This window comes from Schistocerca gregaria, chromosome X (genome assembly GCF_023897955.1).
Source record: "Schistocerca gregaria isolate iqSchGreg1 chromosome X, iqSchGreg1.2, whole genome shotgun sequence".
Lineage (NCBI taxonomy): Eukaryota > Metazoa > Arthropoda > Insecta > Orthoptera > Acrididae > Schistocerca > Schistocerca gregaria.
This window is the reverse complement of record NC_064931.1, coordinates 72,455,826-72,474,751: the sequence shown is the minus strand read 5'-3', so window position 1 is coordinate 72,474,751 and position 18,926 is coordinate 72,455,826. Positions and strand designations below refer to the sequence as shown.

Genomic DNA, 18,926 nt, shown 5'->3' with positions numbered 1-18,926 from the left:
ATTTCAGAAGGTTATGATATGTCGGTAAGAGCAGTGCGATGTATTTTAACACAATGATAATTTGAGAACAAGTTCCTTATGTGCTTCTAAAAGTTATAACGTGTCAGTAACTGGAGTGTAACGTATTTTAGCACACTGATCATGTGAGAACAAGTCCTTTAATTTTTTCTGAAAATTACAACTGCACATCAGCACTGTGTGGATGTGTTTTCTAGTAGATGCATTCTATATCAGTTGAATTCTGCATATCCACTGTAATGCCAAAGTGTCTGGACAGTCATCACGTCTTTTTTGGGTCATAAATTACAGAAATTAAGACATTTCAGTCAGCAGGGTAACGCTCCTTTGAATTTCCCCCACATTTTCACACATCTGCAGTAATGTCAAAGTTTCTGGACAAGCAGGCCACCAAAGCATTTATACATCACCCAACTGGCTTAGAGGAGTGGGGCACGGGTATGTTGTCTCTTTTTTGGGCCATTATTATAACCGAATCACAAATCAGATGTTTTTAAACACAATATAATATCACCAAGTGACTGGTTTGTGTACCAAAGAGTTCCAGGCCAAGTGGACAGTTTTTTTATTCAAGGGGCCCATTGAGCTCGTGCTGGTACAACCCCCCTGCTATGGATCCGCTTCTCGGTCAGCGGTTCATTTACATTTGGGCATTTGATGTGCACCCACCGTGATTAGTTTATTTTGAACAGTCAGTCGTTGGTGTGAAGTGGGCTTAAAGCCGTACTGAACTCTGTAAACAGGCTCAGCAGCGGTGAGAATTAAACAAAAAGGATGAGATTTCACTATTTAGGGATGGGGAGGGGAGTGTGAAGTTGAAGTTTTCACTGGACGCGAAGCTACCTCCGTTATGCCACTACAACGTATCATCCGCTACCGGCCATAGCGACAGGATCCTGCATCCCTGGCAGCAGTGCCAAAGCCGCGCCTTCCCCCCTGGAAAACTACCTTTCTGCAATTCTTTCTACGCAGATTTATAAAATTTTATAATCTTGTAAATACACTCCTGGAAATGGAAAAAAGAACACATTGACACCAGTGTGTCAGACCCACCATACTTGCTCCGGACACTGTGAGAGGGCTGTACAAGCAATGATCACACGCACGGCACAGCGGACACACCAGGAACCGCGGTGTTGGCCGTCGAATGGTGCTAGCTGCGCAGCATTTGTGCACCGCCGCCGTCAGTGTCAGCCAGTTTGCCGTGGCATACGGAGCTCCATCGCAGTCTTTAACACTGGTAGCATGCCGCGACAGCGTGGACGTGAACCGTATGTGCAGTTGACGGACTTTGAGCGAGGGCGTGCGGGAGGCCGGGTGGACGTACCGCCGAATTGCTCAACACGTGGGGCGTGAGGTCTCCACAGTACATCGGTGTTGTCGCCAGTGGTCGGCGGAAGGTGCACGTACCCGTCGACCTGGGACCGGACCGCAGCGACGCACGGATGCACGCCAAGACCGTAGGATCCTACGCAGTGCCGTAGGGGACCGCACCGCCACTTACCAGCAAATTAGGGACACTGTTGCTCCTGGGGTATCGGCGAGGACCATTCGCAACCGTCTCCATGAAGCTGGGCTACGGTCCCGCACACCGTTAGGACGTCTTCCGCTCACGCCCCAACATCGTGCAGCCCGCCTCCAGTGGTGTCGCGACAGGCATGAATGGAGAGACGAATGGAGACGTGTCGTCTTCAGCGATGAGAGTCGCTTCTGCCTTGGTGCCAATGATGGTCGTATGCGTGTTTGGCGCCGTGCAGGTGAGCGTCACAATCAGGACTACATACGACCGAGGCACACAAGGCCAACACCCGGCATCATGGTGTGGGAAGCAATCTCCTACACTGGCCGTACACCTTTGGTGATCGTCGAGGGGACACTGAATAGTGCACGGTACATCCAAACCGTCATCGAACCCATCGTTCTACCATTCCTAGAGCCGGCCGCGGTGGTCTCGCGGTTCTAGGCGCGCAGTCCGGAACCGTGCGACTGCTACGGTCGCAGGTTCGAATCCTGCCTCGGGCATGGATGTGTGTGATGTCCTTAGGTTAGTTAGGTTTAAGTAGTTCTAAGTTCTAGGGGACTAATGACCACAGCAGTTGAGTCCCATAGTGCTCAGAGCCATTTGAACCATTCCTAGACCGGCAAGGGAACTTGCTGTTCCAACAGGACAATGCACGTCCGCATGTATCCCGTGCCACCCAACGTGCTCTAGAAGGTGTAAGTCAACTACCCTGGCCAGCAAGATCTCCGGATCTGTCCCCCATTGAGCATGTTTGGGACTGGATGAAGCGTCGTCTCACGCGGTCTGCACGTCAAGCACTAACGCTGGTCCAACTGAGGCGCCAGGTGGAAATGGCATGGCAAGCCGTTCCACAGGACTACATCCAGCATCTCTACGATCGTCTCCATGGGAGAATAGCAGCCTGCATTGCTGCGAAAGGTGGATATACACTGTACTAGTGCCGACATTGTGCATGCTCTGTTGCCTGTGTCTATGTGCCTGTGGTTCTGTCAGTGTGATCATGTGATGTATCTGACCCCAGGAATGTGTCAATAAAGTTTCCCATTCGTGGGACAATGAATTCACGGTGTTCTTATTTCAATTTCCAGGAGTGTAGTTTAATAAAAATTAAGCACAGCGAACCCAACGGTCCAGTGAGATTCGTTACAAGAGCTACACGTGTTAAACGCTTAGTTCAGCGATTAGCAAAGAAACCTAACACTTGATGCTTTGACATATGTCAGAGATTCATCTGCGCTAGAATAACAACAGAATGTTTAATACGTAAGCATTCGTCAGTGCTATTTCTAGAGTGTTGCCACACCAGATGCTTAAGTAATGCAGCCAAATCAGCAGTAGCAGAGCATACCCTTGCTTTCAGGAGAATTCGACTTTTTAGATAACGAGATCGTAAGACGTGCTTGAACCAATCTGGCATGAAGAATTTCCAGCCGACTCCAGGGCAGCACTTTCCAGAAGGAGAAAGGGCAAAAACCCGTTGCTGGGTTGGCAGGCAATTTCGGTCACCAACTATCCCTCGAGTGGAGGGAGATTTTCAAAAGGACACCGTAACTGTGGATCCTATCATGGCGTGATATCACAATTCTTGGAACTACATTTATTAGCACAGTGAGCAATCTGTTTTAATAAATAAAAGAAATAGGGGAATATAATGACTTCTTTAAACGGAGACATATCTCTCCTATTAAAAGTAATAAAATATTAATGTTTTGCAACAAGGAGAAGAGGACTGGCTTGTGGTTGGAAACTTTGCGATTGCCTGTCAGTCCAGTTCGAAATCGAATGGTTGGGTGCAATACGGACACTAGACCGCTAAAACCCGTGGGACAGAACTTCACTCCTGAGTGCATCTTCATAGTCGCCGGACGTGCCCCGGGGGCAGCACAACACTGGCTGAAGTGCCGTACAACGCATGGATCAATTACTATACTCGCTACCATGTGTATTATTTATAGAATATCTTTCACAATACCAATATTTAGTCATAGGAGTAACATGTGGGTAAGTATCAGGATAATCGTTGCAGGAAACTTCATTTGGGGTTCTGTGCTCTTAAGGTGATATTGTTGTGGCTCGTGACAGAATGATCACGATAACACGTTATTAGACGTGCAACTTCTTTGTTAGGACTTTGACATGGCGATGAGCCAAACATTTTTCATTCTTTTGTAGGTGATAAGGCTTAGTGGTGACAATCTTATTCGACAGTTAACTTGTTTTGGTATACTACAAAGCAGTCAGCTGCCTTATACGAGCGACATTATGAATTCGCATTCTTACAAAATGCGGGGCAGTGTGAGAGGGAAACAAAGGAGTTTACATCGTGGAGGAAATACCTGTCACGCCCACCCAGGAAATAGGTGTAAGCACGGTACACTTAGGTGAACAGAATCATACTATCTGAAGACACAACGGTTAGCAACTCGCATAGTATAATTAATGAGCCACAGAAAACTTATTCTACAATTCTTTTTTATTCACACAGTAGGTCGTCCCAACCAAAATTTCGGAGCAGTATTCGGAAATCGTTAGGGAATTCAGTATTCTGAGATCCACAGTGTCAAAAGTGTCTCGAGAATAACCCCATCACGAACAACGCAGTGGCCGATAGCATTCAGTGAACGATGGAGAGCAGCAGCGTCTGCGGAGAGCTGTCAGTGTTAACAGACAAGCAACGCTGCGTGAAGTAACCGCAGAAATCAATGTGAGACATACGAGGAACATATCCGTTAGGACAGTGCAGCGAAATGTGACGTTAATTGGCTATGGCAGCAGACTACCGACGCAATTGCCTTTGTTAACAGCACATCGCCTGCAGCACCTCTCCCAGGATTGTGACTCTATCGGTTGGATCCTAGCTGGCTGGAAAACCGTGGCCTGATCAGTCGAGTCCCGATTTCAAGAGCTGATGGTAGAGTCCAAGTGTGGCGCAGAGCCACGAAGCCATGGACCCAAATTGTAAACAAGGGACTGTACAAGCTGGTGGTTGATCCACAATGGTATGGGCTGTATTTACATGGAATGAACTGGGATGTCTGGTCCAATTGTTCCGCTTATTGACTAGAAAAAGTTATGTTCGGCTATTTGGAGGCCATCTGCAGCCATTCAGGGGCTTCATGTTCCAAAACAACTATTGAATTTTTACAGATGACAATGCGTCATGTCACCTGGCCACGATTGTTCGCGATTGGTTCGAATAAAAATCTGGGCAGTTCGAGCGAATGATTTGGCTACCCAGATCTCTCGACGTGATTCCCATCGAACATTCGTGGGACATAGTCGAGGGATCAGTTCGAGCACAAAATCTTGCACCTCCAACACTTTCGCAATTATGGACGTCTGTAGAGGCAGCATGGCTTAATATTTCTGCAGGAGACTTCAAAACAGTTGTTGAGTAGCTGCACTAAAGGACAAAAGGAGGCGCGACACGATATTAGGGGGTACCCCATGACTTTTTTGACCTCAGTGTATATACTCCCCTGTATTTTGTTGGCTTCGTCTACCTTCGCAGCTCACCATACACAGTCCTCAGTCGACAAAAATCGAAATCCTTCCGTCAAATTCAGCACCGGTTCGTCGTCCTTTCAGATCCTGCATTACCGTAGCGAAGTAGCAACAAGGATTCCATGCTGAACACGAACGAGCTGTGTAGGCGGCAGCTGTGTGAAACAAGCGCATTTTGTCACATAAACCATTTTAGCTATCGACGTTTGTTGAGTAGTAGTAGTTTATGTATGAAGCTACGAGGGCGTGCTGAAAAGTAGAGCCTCCGAATTATTTATTCTGTTCTCATTATCGGATGTGGTATTACATGTCATGCATATTGCTCGGTCGACTTTCCCGCTTCGATGACGCAAATTACAACCCTCGAACGCTAGATGGCTCCGAACTGTTGCGTGTAACATGACGGTGCATAATGTAACTATGTCTGTTCGTGAGGCACAGCGTGCTACAGTCGAGTTTCTAACCGCAGAAAACGTCGTCCGCACATAGAACACTCTCTCCTTTAGCATGAAAATGCCAGAACGCATACGAGCGCTGCGAAATCTGCGATAACCCGGCGTCTTGGGTTCGTTATCATATATCATCCTCCATACAGTCCCGATCAGGGCCTATCCGATTTTCATCTGTTTCTAAAACTTAAAACGCACCTTCGAGGACTTCACACTGATAGTGATGAAGCGGTGCAAACATGTTGTGGGACTGTCAACAAAGTCAAACATTCTACCGAGACGGTGTCAACAAACTGATCTCTCGTTGAGAGAAATGTGTTCGTCTCAACGGTGACCACACTGCGAAATAAATATGTAGACGTGAAGCGCAAAGATACAGAATGTTAACAAATGTTTTATTTAAAAAAATTTGAGAGTTTCACATAAAAAAACTCGCGGCATCACTTTTCAGCACGCTTTCGTGGAAGAGTGAGACTGTGACAACAGCGTGGGTGTACAGTTGTAGGGCGAGGGAAAGGCTTGTTCTCGTAGGCAGAAAATAGGAACATGAGGGGTGAGAGAACTTATGTACCTCTCGCGGTTAATTCTGACATCACCTTTCCTTTTTTTTTCAATCTGTCAGCTATTGCGCCCTCTCGATACGGTACTCTTTCCGGTAACTACTGCTGATCAATGTTTGCAAACATGTTTGAATCACGGAAACAGCTATCTGTGCCAGAGTCAGCCCAGATCAAGGGCGCTGGCGTTTGAGTGTGTTTGAGCCCCCTTAGTTCGCCTATTTTTGCGTCTGCTTATACTTTCAATGTCCATCGGCTTATGCATTCGGTTTACTGTTCTGTGAAACTGATACTGAAATGGAGTGGACAAGACAGCGTGCTTTGTTACTGATGTAGTATGATGCAGAGGAGTGCCTATAGAATGTGTGCAGTTCAAGTAACAAGGATGTAAATGAGAAACAAGGATCTCCGGAAGTAACTGCTGCTGCATTAACAGCAGCAACTGCTGAATCGAGAAAAACATCAGGTCGCTAATCGTTCAGTATCGTCGAGGCCTTGAGCCAGTGCTTCAGATAGAGTATCTGATCCAAAGTATACAGACACCTGTGTGTAATGCAGAATTTACCGCTAGATGTCACGAGAGGTGGCCAACCGCACAGTGGGCCAACTCCTCCAAAACCTGCACAGAACAGAAACAGGGAAGGGTGCGACTTCCGAAATTTTCTGTAGATTGCGCTGGTGCATACTCGTCCACTGCTGCGGTGGCATTCCAGCCACAAGTCGATAGACGTGCCGTGACAGCCGCCGGTAAACAATGTATCGGACACATTTTTCGCATATTGTTTGTGGGGCCTGTTTAATGTATGACAGCGATCTTGCTCAACTCTCAGGATAAAATAAGATACGTAGCACTACAAAGGGTATGTTTATGACATGTTTAAATGGTGTAATGATATATATCGGCTTAAACTAAACTACTTACCACCCGAAATCGTTAGCTGCAAAATTACTTCTGCGTCGCTCCACCTTTATAAGTGGCTCTCCTACTACCTTAATAGTATAGTTATCGAGTTCAACTGTATTTGAGTGCGCATATTTATGCGTTTTTACTGGTCAGTTATTTTTCTATCATGCGTCAATGTCACAGGGTAAAAATATTATTCCTTATTATTGCAATTACTTCATAAACTATTATTTGCACAAAAAATGGCATTAGGGTTTTTCTGCATAACTATTCAGAACTGTGATGATAATTTTTTTCGCAATGTATCAAACAATTTTTTGGAAGATTACAATTTTCCTGATTACTATTTTTTTGCTAAATTCCGCAGAACTACTCAAATTTTGTAAAGATAACTCTAGAACTGTAGCATATCCGTCACGAACTCTGTAAAAAATGTATATTTCTCGAAAGTCACATGCCAGCTTCACCAGCCTCGCAATATTCTGCGATATGCCCGATACCGACATCACTGTATATAGTACTGATGCACAGATAAGCCGTAATCGAAACTGCTCCGTTGCCGATTGGTCGGCTATCTGAAGTTGCCCAGTAAGCTGGGAATAAGGATATTCAGTGTCACCGAGAAAGTTTTACACGTAAATACTACCGTGAGAGAACAATGGATGATGTCTGCCATCGGCTTCTGGAATCTTCGTATCCGCTCGTCTCAAGATGACAGAAAAAAACAGCTGAGGAAGATGAGTAGATGCCACGTGAGGTAGAAGAACTGATTTTCGAACCATCTCCCAGTGGACAACCCGACAGCGACGCTGCTGAAAGCGGTAGTGATACAGGTGAAGAATGTGACGACGATTTCAACTGAAAAGCGTAAAATATTGAATAAAATATTTCAGTAAGGCAATTTCGATTCCTAATGCGTTATCATCGACCTCAAAATACTTCATACCCTAAGTTTTATTCGAATCCGCTAAATCTATAATTTTTGATCCATCAAATTGGATCCGCCATTTTGAATTACGTTATTCCGACGAATTGTCAATCAGCGACCCATACACTCTAAAAGGAAGACTATTTTGTGGGATTTTGTATCCATTTTTCTATTATGTCCACGTTTTAAAGAGAGTTGGCCCATTGTGCGCCGGTAATAAATGAAACGTGGAGTACTGCGTTGTCAAAGAAGTAACAGCAGGAGGACTGAGTGACTTCGTACGTGGACTAGCCATAGGACGTCACCCGAGTAACAGACCTATCAGGAACATTTCAACACTTCTAATACTACCCAAATCGACTGTTGCTAACGTATCTGTCAAAGGGGAAACGCGAAGGAACAACTACAGCTAAAGCAAGACCAGGCAGACTTGATGTACTGACGGACTGTAGAACATTGCGGAAGTTGGCTGTAAAAATTCGTATGAAATCAGCGTAAGAAATCACTCGTGGGTTCCAAAGTGCTACCGGCAATCCACCAAGCACAATGACTGTGCACAGGGAGTAAAAAGAACGAGGCATAATGGTCGAGCAGTTCCTCATATGCCATACATTCAACCTAAACGAAGCTTAGGTGCCGCAAAGAGTGACGCCACTGGATGGCGAATGAGTGGAAACGATGAATCACGCTGCACCGTGCACCAATCCGATGGATGGATTTGGGTTCTGGAGAGCGTTACCTGCTATCGTGTGCAATGCGAACAGTGAAGCACGGAGGTAGTGTTATGGTGAGGAGGATTGTTGTGGTTAGGGTGTGGTCCCATGAACACTTCAAAATTGTGTACTGCTTAAGTAGAGGTGCAGTTCGGATACTATGATTGTATCAGCACGGGAGGGCACCCTGCCATAAAGCAGCGTCGGTAAGGCAAGAAGAAGGGAAGAAAGAGTACCGTTTAATTACATCATCAGAGACGGAGCACAAACCTGGATTGGTCATTTAAGGATGGGGAAGGAAATCAGCTGTGCAGTTTCAGATGATCCATCCTGTCACTTACCTGGAGAGATTTATGGAAATTTCGGAAAACCTAAATCCGTCAAGTCAGACGCGGACTCGAACCGTCGTCCTCCCGAATAAGAGTCCAGAGTGCTAAATATTGCACGAACTCGTTCGGTATATTCGAGACAATAGTTTGTGGACAATAACATGCCCAATGTCCCAATCTGAAAGCTATAGAACACATATGGGGTGTCGAATTCGCTCCACACCCCAGCGTCCAGCACCACAACCTCGTCTGGTTTCGGTTGTTGAGGAAGAATGCTCTGTCATTCCTCCACAGACATTCAGGTACCTCACCGGAAATTTTCCCAGTAGAGTTGAAGCGGCCACAAAGGCGAAGGGCAGTGACAACACATGTTGGTTTAGAAGCTTTACATAGCATTGTTATTAGAATGATGAAAGCATTCAACTGCTCTTAGTTTGCCCACTGTAGCTGGTTGTCAGTAATAGAATGCGTTTTCATAATGAAAATTCTATTTCCTAATTAGTGTCGAAGCCACTGCAGAAAGTCCTTATAGAGTCTGTTATCCTTCTTCCATATATTTTATATTCTTAGAAGACACGTAAATCTAAAGGCTGTACGTATTTTGTTGCTTTTGGTGGAATGATCATCCATTCATTGCTTTTACCCACAAATGAATCATTTACTATTGTCGTGTCCGTGAGAGCACTCCAAGAAACACAAAGTAGTGTATACTTCCGTTAATTGCGACATTGTCATAAACAAAATTCACGAAAAGAATTTTTAATTGCCTTTTAAATTTTTCCCACTTGTGCTATCCTCCAAATGTATGTTTCGTGGGAAATTGTGTTCAACAGCCTTTTCAACTTTCTCGTCGAAAGTTTTATTTTTTCTGAAGACAAATTTATAGCTCTTTTGTTAGGCGTCCACTCGTTGAAAGTCTAACATCTATTGCACGAGCTGTATTGTGCGCAGACTAAACCGAGATGACTGTTGATTTCTTCTCCGTTTCTAAATAGTGTCGCACCAGAAGTTAGTTCATAATTAAATCCACTTTGAACAGTTTCCAAATGCGGTGTAGCTATGTGTAGAGTTTTCTTGTTTACTTCTTCGGCAAAACGGGCCCGAGACTGGCGAATACCTTGGTCTTCCTGTACATATGTGGCTGTCACGAAAGCAGTGATGTGTCTGTGGTACACTCTGTGTTCTTTCTTGATACGTGCTATGAGAGCTACAGAACATTTAAACTTCGTGTGTCCAATTTCTCTTGATTTTTGAATTGCCCAAAATTTCTGGTGATGGTAATGGACACATTTTCCTTCGTTCCTCGTTATGTAGAATTAGGGTGTCCTTTTATCTCCAATTCCTTGACTGCCTTGTTACCTCGAAATGGATGTTCATCACGCCTTTTTTCTGCACATAATCAAATATTAACTTTGATGTTCGATGCGCTTTTTATAGATGGATGCCTCTTCAATAATGATATGTAGGTCGCAGCTTTACCTGGGGGTGTATGGTAATCATACGTTCAAGATGTTCTTCCGGCAATTTTCTTAAAAGCCTAACAGTATTGGATTTCTTTTCTTGTGGGGATTTATAGTCACCAGAACTGTTCACTTCTCTCTGAGGAGTACTGCTCCCGCCACTGCCAATAGCACTACAATCCTGAATACCATGAATCATGTTATCGTCTTATAAAGTCGTTTTCTTAATCCACTATTCTATCCAGTGTAACTTCGGCTGAGCAGTCAAATGAATATTCTTGTTTCTGAATAACCAGATTAATCAAAAACATCGCGAAAGCGTCGTCATCGCATCCTACACCGCGTTCCGTTGGACAACGCCTGCTTAACTTGGATGCCACAATATTTAAAATGTTCCAAACATTAATGGTCTCGCTCATTTTTGCTCTGTATGTGTGCCAATACTGACACATGTATACTAAACACGTCCTCGATAAATCAGCATCATAAAGTTAACAGTGTAAAATATTATGGTTCGTTGTGACACTTCCATATTTCATTTGAATGGTCACACAGTTTCATCAGAATTAAATTAAATTCGCGAGTAATTCTTCAAATGATACCGTTTTCGCTTTTAATTATAACTGTTTTATTGCAGTATTATAATTTCGGCTTCTGTGTCATTTTCAAGCATAAGATGGATATCGTATTATGGCACAGAAATAGTAACTTCTTCCCCGCGTTGACTCTCTGGAGTCAGCATGTAAATTGTACAGGTACACTAGCTGAGCTAACTATTTGACTGGCGTGTTAACCCCATCCCCTTTCCTCCGAGACTGCAGGTGATGTGCACAAACCGAGAGCAACGTGATCGTACGCCGTCGCAGGCGTGAGCCGGGTCTGCGTACAAATTGTTGACTACAAGTTCCCGTTCGAACGGAGAGACGTCTCTTGTCAGGGCAGTCGAGTCACGATCTACGTCACTGACCACAATCGCGACGTCGTCGGCGGCAGAAGTTTGTCCCTGTTACGACACTGCAACGTACCCTCCGCCGTGCGCCGCAGACCGGCCGGCGGGTACGAACGTCATCGCAGAAGTGGAGTGCGCTCGGCGGTAGTCGGCTGCGAGAGCGACACTAGCGCCACTGTTGGCGCGCGCGCCGGACAGTATTGCCATCTGTGAACTACGCGCAATGCCGGCCAGGTGGTGGTGACGTGCGCCGGCGGCCTTCGACTGGCTGCGCCTGCGGCACACGCGGGAAATGAGTTTTGTGGGCGCAGAAGGCGCGCGGTACCTGCGGCGCGCCGCCTGCCACGAGATGCGCGCCGCGCGCAGACGCCTGCGCCTCGCCTGCGCCGCCACCGCCGGGGCGCTGCTGCTGCTGTACGCGCTCGCCGCCTTCAGTCAGCGCGCCACGCGCAAGGTAGCCCACTCTCGTGTACGCAGCCGCAGCATCTCGCGTGCGGATTATCATTCTCTCGCTGGTTTTGCACACCGCTCGGCAAAGTGTTACTTACCACGATTAATTAATCACGTTAACTTCTTTCAAAACGAGTCCACAGCCTCTATAAATTCTTTAACTGACTTCATTTTTCTTTTTCTTGTCATTGTTTTATGGCGCTATTGTATTTTCGGCTTTTGTGCCATTTTGGAGAGTAAGATCTGATGTCATACGATGGCATAGAAGAACTTTAAAAATAACGATCTCGTTGGGCTGCATCACTCACGGTGGTTGTTATCAGGGACACGAGTATATTCGTGTTATTTACATGCAGTCTTAAGAGAGTCAACGACAGGCGGCAAAGATTATTATTTCTATGCCACAACGTGACATCAAATCTTACGCTTGGAAGTGACACAGAAGCCGAAGTTACAACAGCATAATAAAACAGTTACAACTAAAAGCGCAAATGGTGTTTTTTGAAGAATTAATCGCGTATTTAATCTAACTGCGATGAAACTGTGTAACCATCCAAATGCGTGTGCCGCAACCAGTCAAAGTGTTTAAAATTTTATGGCATTGATTTATCAACGAAGTGTTTCGAGGCGCTAAGTGCTCACTATTAGGCATCAAGGTATACAAATTACTTAAACATTATTTCCGCTCCCGATAGTTTCTTGAGTTAGCTACAGTCTAGTTAATAATAACAGTAGCGTAAATTATGTTTGAGTGATTTTTACGACTCAGTACTTGACGGTGAACACTAGTGTCTCTAAACGCTTCGCTCATACATTAATGTTATAAGATTAACAATCTCGAACATTGTGACCGGCTGCGGTACATACATATTTCCTTTATTATACGCAGCCACAGAAATTATCTGCCGACATAACTAGTATTATACTCAATAAATGCTTACCTTCCATTGGACAGGACCCTTTTTTCAATAACTAATCGTTTCTCAAGATAATTTTTAAAATAAATGCCTTTCGTTTGGTGTGAAGGTGCCCTCGGTGTATTTATCACAACTATTAAAAATTTATATTCTAATTACGAACAAATATTTACTATTCTTTCCACTTCCAGTATTAGACCTTTGCCTGTTACGGCATATTTATATATGTATGTCATTAATTATTTGTAACGGTCACTTGAAATTTTGATGTATTCGACATTTTGGGTTTGTTGCCACCCGGAAAAACCGAAAATATTGATTAATTATCAATTGTGCAGTTGCAGGGATGTAGAAACATGATTTATGCTATCATTAAACATTATTTTACATAGGTTAAAAATTTGTCTAGGTTTGACAGAAATAATTCACTCTCTCAGCTGCTTTCACGTACACTCGATCTTCGGCATAGGTTATCGATTTTCGACTGTTTCTGTTAAAATAATGACGCTAAACGCAATGTAGCTCGATGCAGCCAGACCGCGTGTGTTGCCAGGTGACTGCAACATGCACATACGAGTATTTTCCTTAACATAATAAGTAAATTCATGGTTTGTTACCAAACGTCAACACCATGCAATAGAGGGTTAAGCACTAGGGAGCCATACCAATATTCCAAAAAATCATAAAACTAGGCTACAACTACACGTTCCCGTACAACGAAAACAGAGTGAGGTGGCGCAGTGGTTAGCACACTGGACTCGCATTCGGGAGGACGACGATTCAAACCCATCTCCGCCCATCCTGATTTAGGTTTTCCGTGATTTCCGTACATCATTTCAGACAAATGCCGGGATGGTTCCTTTGAAAGAGCACGACCGATTTCCTTCCCAATCCTTCCCTAATCCGAGCTTGTGCTCCGCCTCTAATGACCTCGCTGTCGACGGGACTTTAAACACTAATCTCCTCCTCCTCCTCTGAGTTTAACGCGCCGACGATGATGAGGGCATTAGAGGCGGAGCACTAGCTCAGATGCGACATGGATGAGGAATTTCGCTCATGTCTTTTTCAAAGGAACTACCATGGCATTTGCCTTCGATCTGGGGAATTCAACGAATTTCGATTGTTGGAGGTTATGGGCGTATTTAGATTGTAAAAGCATGCTAGTTATGTAAAAAAACGTCAACATCGAAGACGGACAAGCACTTACGTCTCACCTGAAGAAAGGTGCAACCGTACCGGAAGACTGTAGTAAATAAAACAATTAACGGCAAACGCAGAACCTAATTACGTAAAATAACACCGATTTCTTCCATTACATGCTGCAAATGGCGAAGCTCATTTCGGGTATCATTTGTTGCTGTTCAGGCATTTGAATCTTAACTTTTGCGTTTGGCTGATACAAATTTGTATCCTACATACATGAAAAATTCCACATGTCGATTAGCCTCGATGAATCTCAGGCAGCAACAAAGTTTTATCATTTACAGAATTGTCTTCAGTTTGAATGAAATGTTGCACAGGTTGAACGTTGAAACACTAGGCAGAAACATAATTATCACAAATAGTGGGCCCAATGTGTTCTGTAATTTGTATGTGTGTTAATTTAATCCTGTGGAACAATCGAACGTCATATATCTTTATTCGAAATTTGCATTGCTCGCTCCGCAGGAACCAGTGTTACGCTAAGCCATCAAATATAAAGATTCTCACATTTGAACAACAATGCATGCCATCTGATGATCAGCTCGTAACCGATAATGGCACGAATAAATGTTGCTTAAAGTGCAAAGTGAGTCAGAGCTTCAATCATTAATTAATTATTCGATTGCTTTTAACTATCGGATGGCTTCTTATATACGCTGAGTGCAAAACTTAATAAAGGTAAGCACGATCGTTAGCTCTCAACGCCAGAGACAACCGATCCGGGAAGAATGACCTACTGGTAAATTACGGTGATTGACGGAACAGTTTGTGAAACTCCTGAGGTATAGCGACCTAGTCTTCCAGTACACCCACTACATTTTGGGAATTACAGTTCTGTTGTCAAAGATTTCAAAGCTAGAAATTGTGAGTTTGAAATGAAATGAAATGCGATAACTAATCGAAAACACGTAACTGTGTGCGGAAACTTCCTTATTCTTTGCACAGTCATCATTAGTGAAAAACTTTAACGCATGCACTGGCGATTTCATTGCCAGTCACTTCTTTATCTTAGTCTCTTAAAGTCATTTACTCAAAATTAAAAGACAATATTGTTCTGTCACTGAATTCTACTGTTATACGTGAAATACACTCTAAAAACTTACAACTCACACTTTATGCTGAGCTTTCAGTAATTAACATTACACATCGAAACTACGAGAGCATGCTGAAAAGTACTGCTTCAGAATTTTTATGTGAAATCTCTTAAAGATGTTTAAGTAAAACAAACGTTATTAAAATTGTACGTCTTCATTCTTCATGTAATCATATTTATTTCTCAACATAGTAACTCTGGCGGCGAACACAATTATCCCAACGAGCGACCAGTTTGCTGATACCGTCACTACAGTCTGTTTGATCTGTTTGACTTTGTTGACGGAACCAAGCCCTCACCTCTGCTTCAACCGCTTCATCATTAACAAAGTGAAGTCCACGAAGGCGTCCTTTAAGTTATGGGAACAGATGAAAATCGTATGGGGCCTACGCGGAAGTGTATGGAGGATTCTTGCAGATGGCACAGCGCTTGTGTATAGTCTTGCATTGACATGCTGAATGAGAGAGTGCTCCATGCGTGGACGAACTCTTTGAATTCGAAACTCGATTACAGTACGCTGTTTCTCACGCACCGACATAGTTACATTACACAAACCATGGATCAAGGCAGTCAGACAGAAGCAGTTTTTCTTGACTTCCCAAACACATTTGACTGAGTACAATGCACAAGCCTTTTACTGAAATTACGATCATATGGGGGAGGGGAGCAAGGGAGGGGGGGGGGAGGGGTTACCAAGCGAGATTTGTGACTGAATTAAGGATTTCTTGGGGGCGAGAACACAGCACGTTATCTTGGGCGGAGAGTAACAGACAAATGTAAAAGTAACGTCAAGCGTGCCACAGGATGGTGTCTTGGATCCTTTGCTGTTCATGTTGTACATTCATTACCTTGCAAGCAATATTAATAGTAGCGTCAGGTTCTTCGCAGATGCTCCAGTTATCTGTAATGAAGTACTGTCTGAAAATGCTGCATAGATAGTTAATCAGACCTTGATAAGATTTCAAAGTGGTGCAAAGATTGGCAACTTACTTTATATGCCGAGAAATGTAAAATTGTGATTTACACAAAATGAAAAAAATATGACTACAAAACCATTGAATCACAGCTGGAATAGGTCAAGTCGTAGAAATGCCTGGATGCAGTAATTCGTAGGGATATGAAACGGAACGACCACATAATCTCAGTCGTGGGTAAAGTGGGCGGCAGACTGCACTTCTTTGGTAGAATACTACCGAAATATAATCAGTCTACAAAGGATATTGCACGAAAAACACTCTTGCAACCATTCTAGAATCTTGCTCATCTGTGGGACCCGTGCCATGTAAAGTAAAGAAGGATGTTGAACGGATATAACGAAGGACAACAGGAATGATCACAGGTTTGTTGGACACGTGGGAGAAATCACGAAGAAGCTGAAAGAACTGAACTGGCAGATGAATGAAGACAGATGCAAACTATTCCATGATAGCCTAATTAGAAAGTTTCTGTAACCAACTTTAAGTGATGAATCTAGGAATCTATTATAACCCTTACCTACGAATATGTCACTTCCATAGAAACCGCGAAGATAAGATTAAGCTAATTACAGGGTGCAAAAGGATGTTTAAGCAGTCATTCTTCCCGTTAATGGAACGGAAAGAAACCCTAATAACTTGTACACTGTGCCATGTGCTTCACAGTGTTTTGCAGAGTATAGATATAGATGTGCCTTCGAGGTCAGAGGAGTGACAGATTGCATTACTGACAGTGACACTGTTCCATGCACACCCGCCTTCGTATTTTGCAATAGTCGCCTATGGGGTGCTTGAAAATCTTTTTAAACTAATCTTTCCAAGTGATATTCTTCATTACTACTGAACTGAGCCGTCATTTTTTATCCTTCGAAAGCGTTAGTACGAAATCCATATACCAGGATATTCAACGGGGCTTCGGAGTAGTTATAGGCATTTCATTGAAATTTGCTTGTCTTATTGAGCTTCTGGAGTCTTGTATAGGCAACTAGAGAAAATGATTCTGTGTAATGCCGTCCAGAGAGCATTTTTCTCAATGAACAGCTTTTGCACTCTATTCTACGTCGATGGGTTCAAGAATACGTCTGCTTATTTTTAATAGTGCGTTGTAGTTAATGATATTTCATTCATATGTGTTTGCTGTTTCATGATTTTGATTTGAACATTAAAGGATTATTTTCATTACTGATAAATACGCGGTGACAAAAATATGCTGGCAGTAACTTCTGCCGTTGAGAATGATGTATTGTTTGACATTAAGGCGTCAGTGAAGTCACGGGAGATTACTTCTGGAAGAGTACCATTAAATGATTTTTAATCTACGTCCATGCGAAAGCTACACACAGCAGCTCTAGCAGTGTATTTTCTGTCTAATGAAGGAAGTCAACATAAAAAAGCGTATATTTTGCTGGTATACGGTCTAATATTTTATTGAAAAACTGCCTATTGGCTTCTGTCTGGGGTTCTTCGGCCGACGCTCATCTAATGACCTTACTGACGTTTCGCTAACACCAGTGGCTGGCATTATCAAAGCTTCACCCTCCATTGCCGGTGGTGAACTGAAGGGTGAAGCTTTAACAATGCCAGCCACTCGTGCTGGCGAAACGTCAGTAAAACCATTAGATGAACATCGGCCGAAGAACCCGAGACAGAAGCCAATACGCAATTTGTCAACAAGTGACCACGAAAGCCTTAAAATTTTGTAATATTTTATTGATATATGATGCAAGTCTCATTAGTCATGCTGAGAGGGACATCGAAATATTATCCTCGGCGTTCGTGTCTATTTAGATAGTTATCCTGTAAAGTTGATTTATGATAACACTAATAACATGGGGAATCCAGCTTCAACATTCCGTCTTAAATTGAGAGCTATTTACGAACTTTTTCTAACACAGTTAATCTGTGCTTCCATTTACTTATAACGCATAAAAGGCACCCTTTAGATAGGCAAGATAAAATTAAAACACTCAAAGAAATATATATATATATAAGACTAAAAAATGAACAGTGTTCTTTTCCGTTGTTTTGATTTTTAATTGCTTTCAGTCATTAGTTTCAGATAAAAACTGAATGCTACGAAGGGGTGTAGCAGCCAACTGAGCTCCATGCTCTTGATCAGACGCTGTGTTATTAATTCAATGGTCTTTTGCACAAATTCTTGGGGTAGCGGTTCTTAAAACAAACATTAACCATTTTTTTCATAAATCAAAGTCACAAATCTCCAGAATGCGGTATGTACAGTACGAAAATTATACGGTTATTATGCCACGCGGGGTAGCCGTGCGGTCTCAGATGTCTTGGCACTGTTTGCGCGGCTCCCCCCGTCGGAGGTTCGAGTCCTCCCTCTGGCATGGGTGTGTGTGTTGGCCTTAACGTAAGTTAGTTTAAGTTAGATTAAGTAGTACGTAAGCCTAGGGACCGATGACCTCAGCCGTTCGGTCCAATAGTTCTTACCACAAATTTCCAAATTTATACGGTTATGACATTGTTTTTCTCAGTTCACGTTCTGGACTAAGTTACAGATAGTTTCAGATTGTTTGACGTCAATAAAAGAATGAATAACGTTTCAATGGCTATACCTTGCTGGTTATCATGGATAGCTAACGTTAAAAGTAGACAGAGTTTTACGGGTATAATTGCAGATATTTTTATTGGTGACAGCGGATAGTGTACTGAACTAAATTACAGCAGTATTTACTTCATTTGAAGAATAATAATTATATCTAATAGTGGTAGTATGTTTTAGGGTGGTTGGTACCTCAAAGTACATCAGCCTATACTGAAAGGCGTAGTCCAGTTAGTGACGCATTACGACGGTGCAAAAAACATCAGGTAGTAAATTATGTGACGAGTTTGGGAAATACTGGTAGACGCTCAGAAAAAAATACTAACACACTGAAGTGGGTAATTATTAAGGTACCAATGATCACAGTATGTGAAGTCAAACCTCTAACAT

At 43.2% G+C, this 18,926-nt stretch overlaps 1 protein-coding gene across 1 annotated transcript in view; it reads left to right on the top strand.

Annotated features, from left to right (window-relative positions):
• The first annotated feature begins 11,442 nt into the window (after positions 1–11,442).
• LOC126298822 (polypeptide N-acetylgalactosaminyltransferase 16-like) overlaps positions 11,443–18,926 on the top strand; it is a 535,244-nt gene continuing 527,760 nt past the window's right edge. The window contains exon 1 of the mRNA XM_049990289.1: positions 11,443–11,787. Within this exon, the coding sequence (XP_049846246.1) occupies positions 11,626–11,787 (162 nt within the window). The 5' untranslated portion in view covers positions 11,443–11,625. The remainder of the gene's footprint in view (positions 11,788–18,926) is intronic.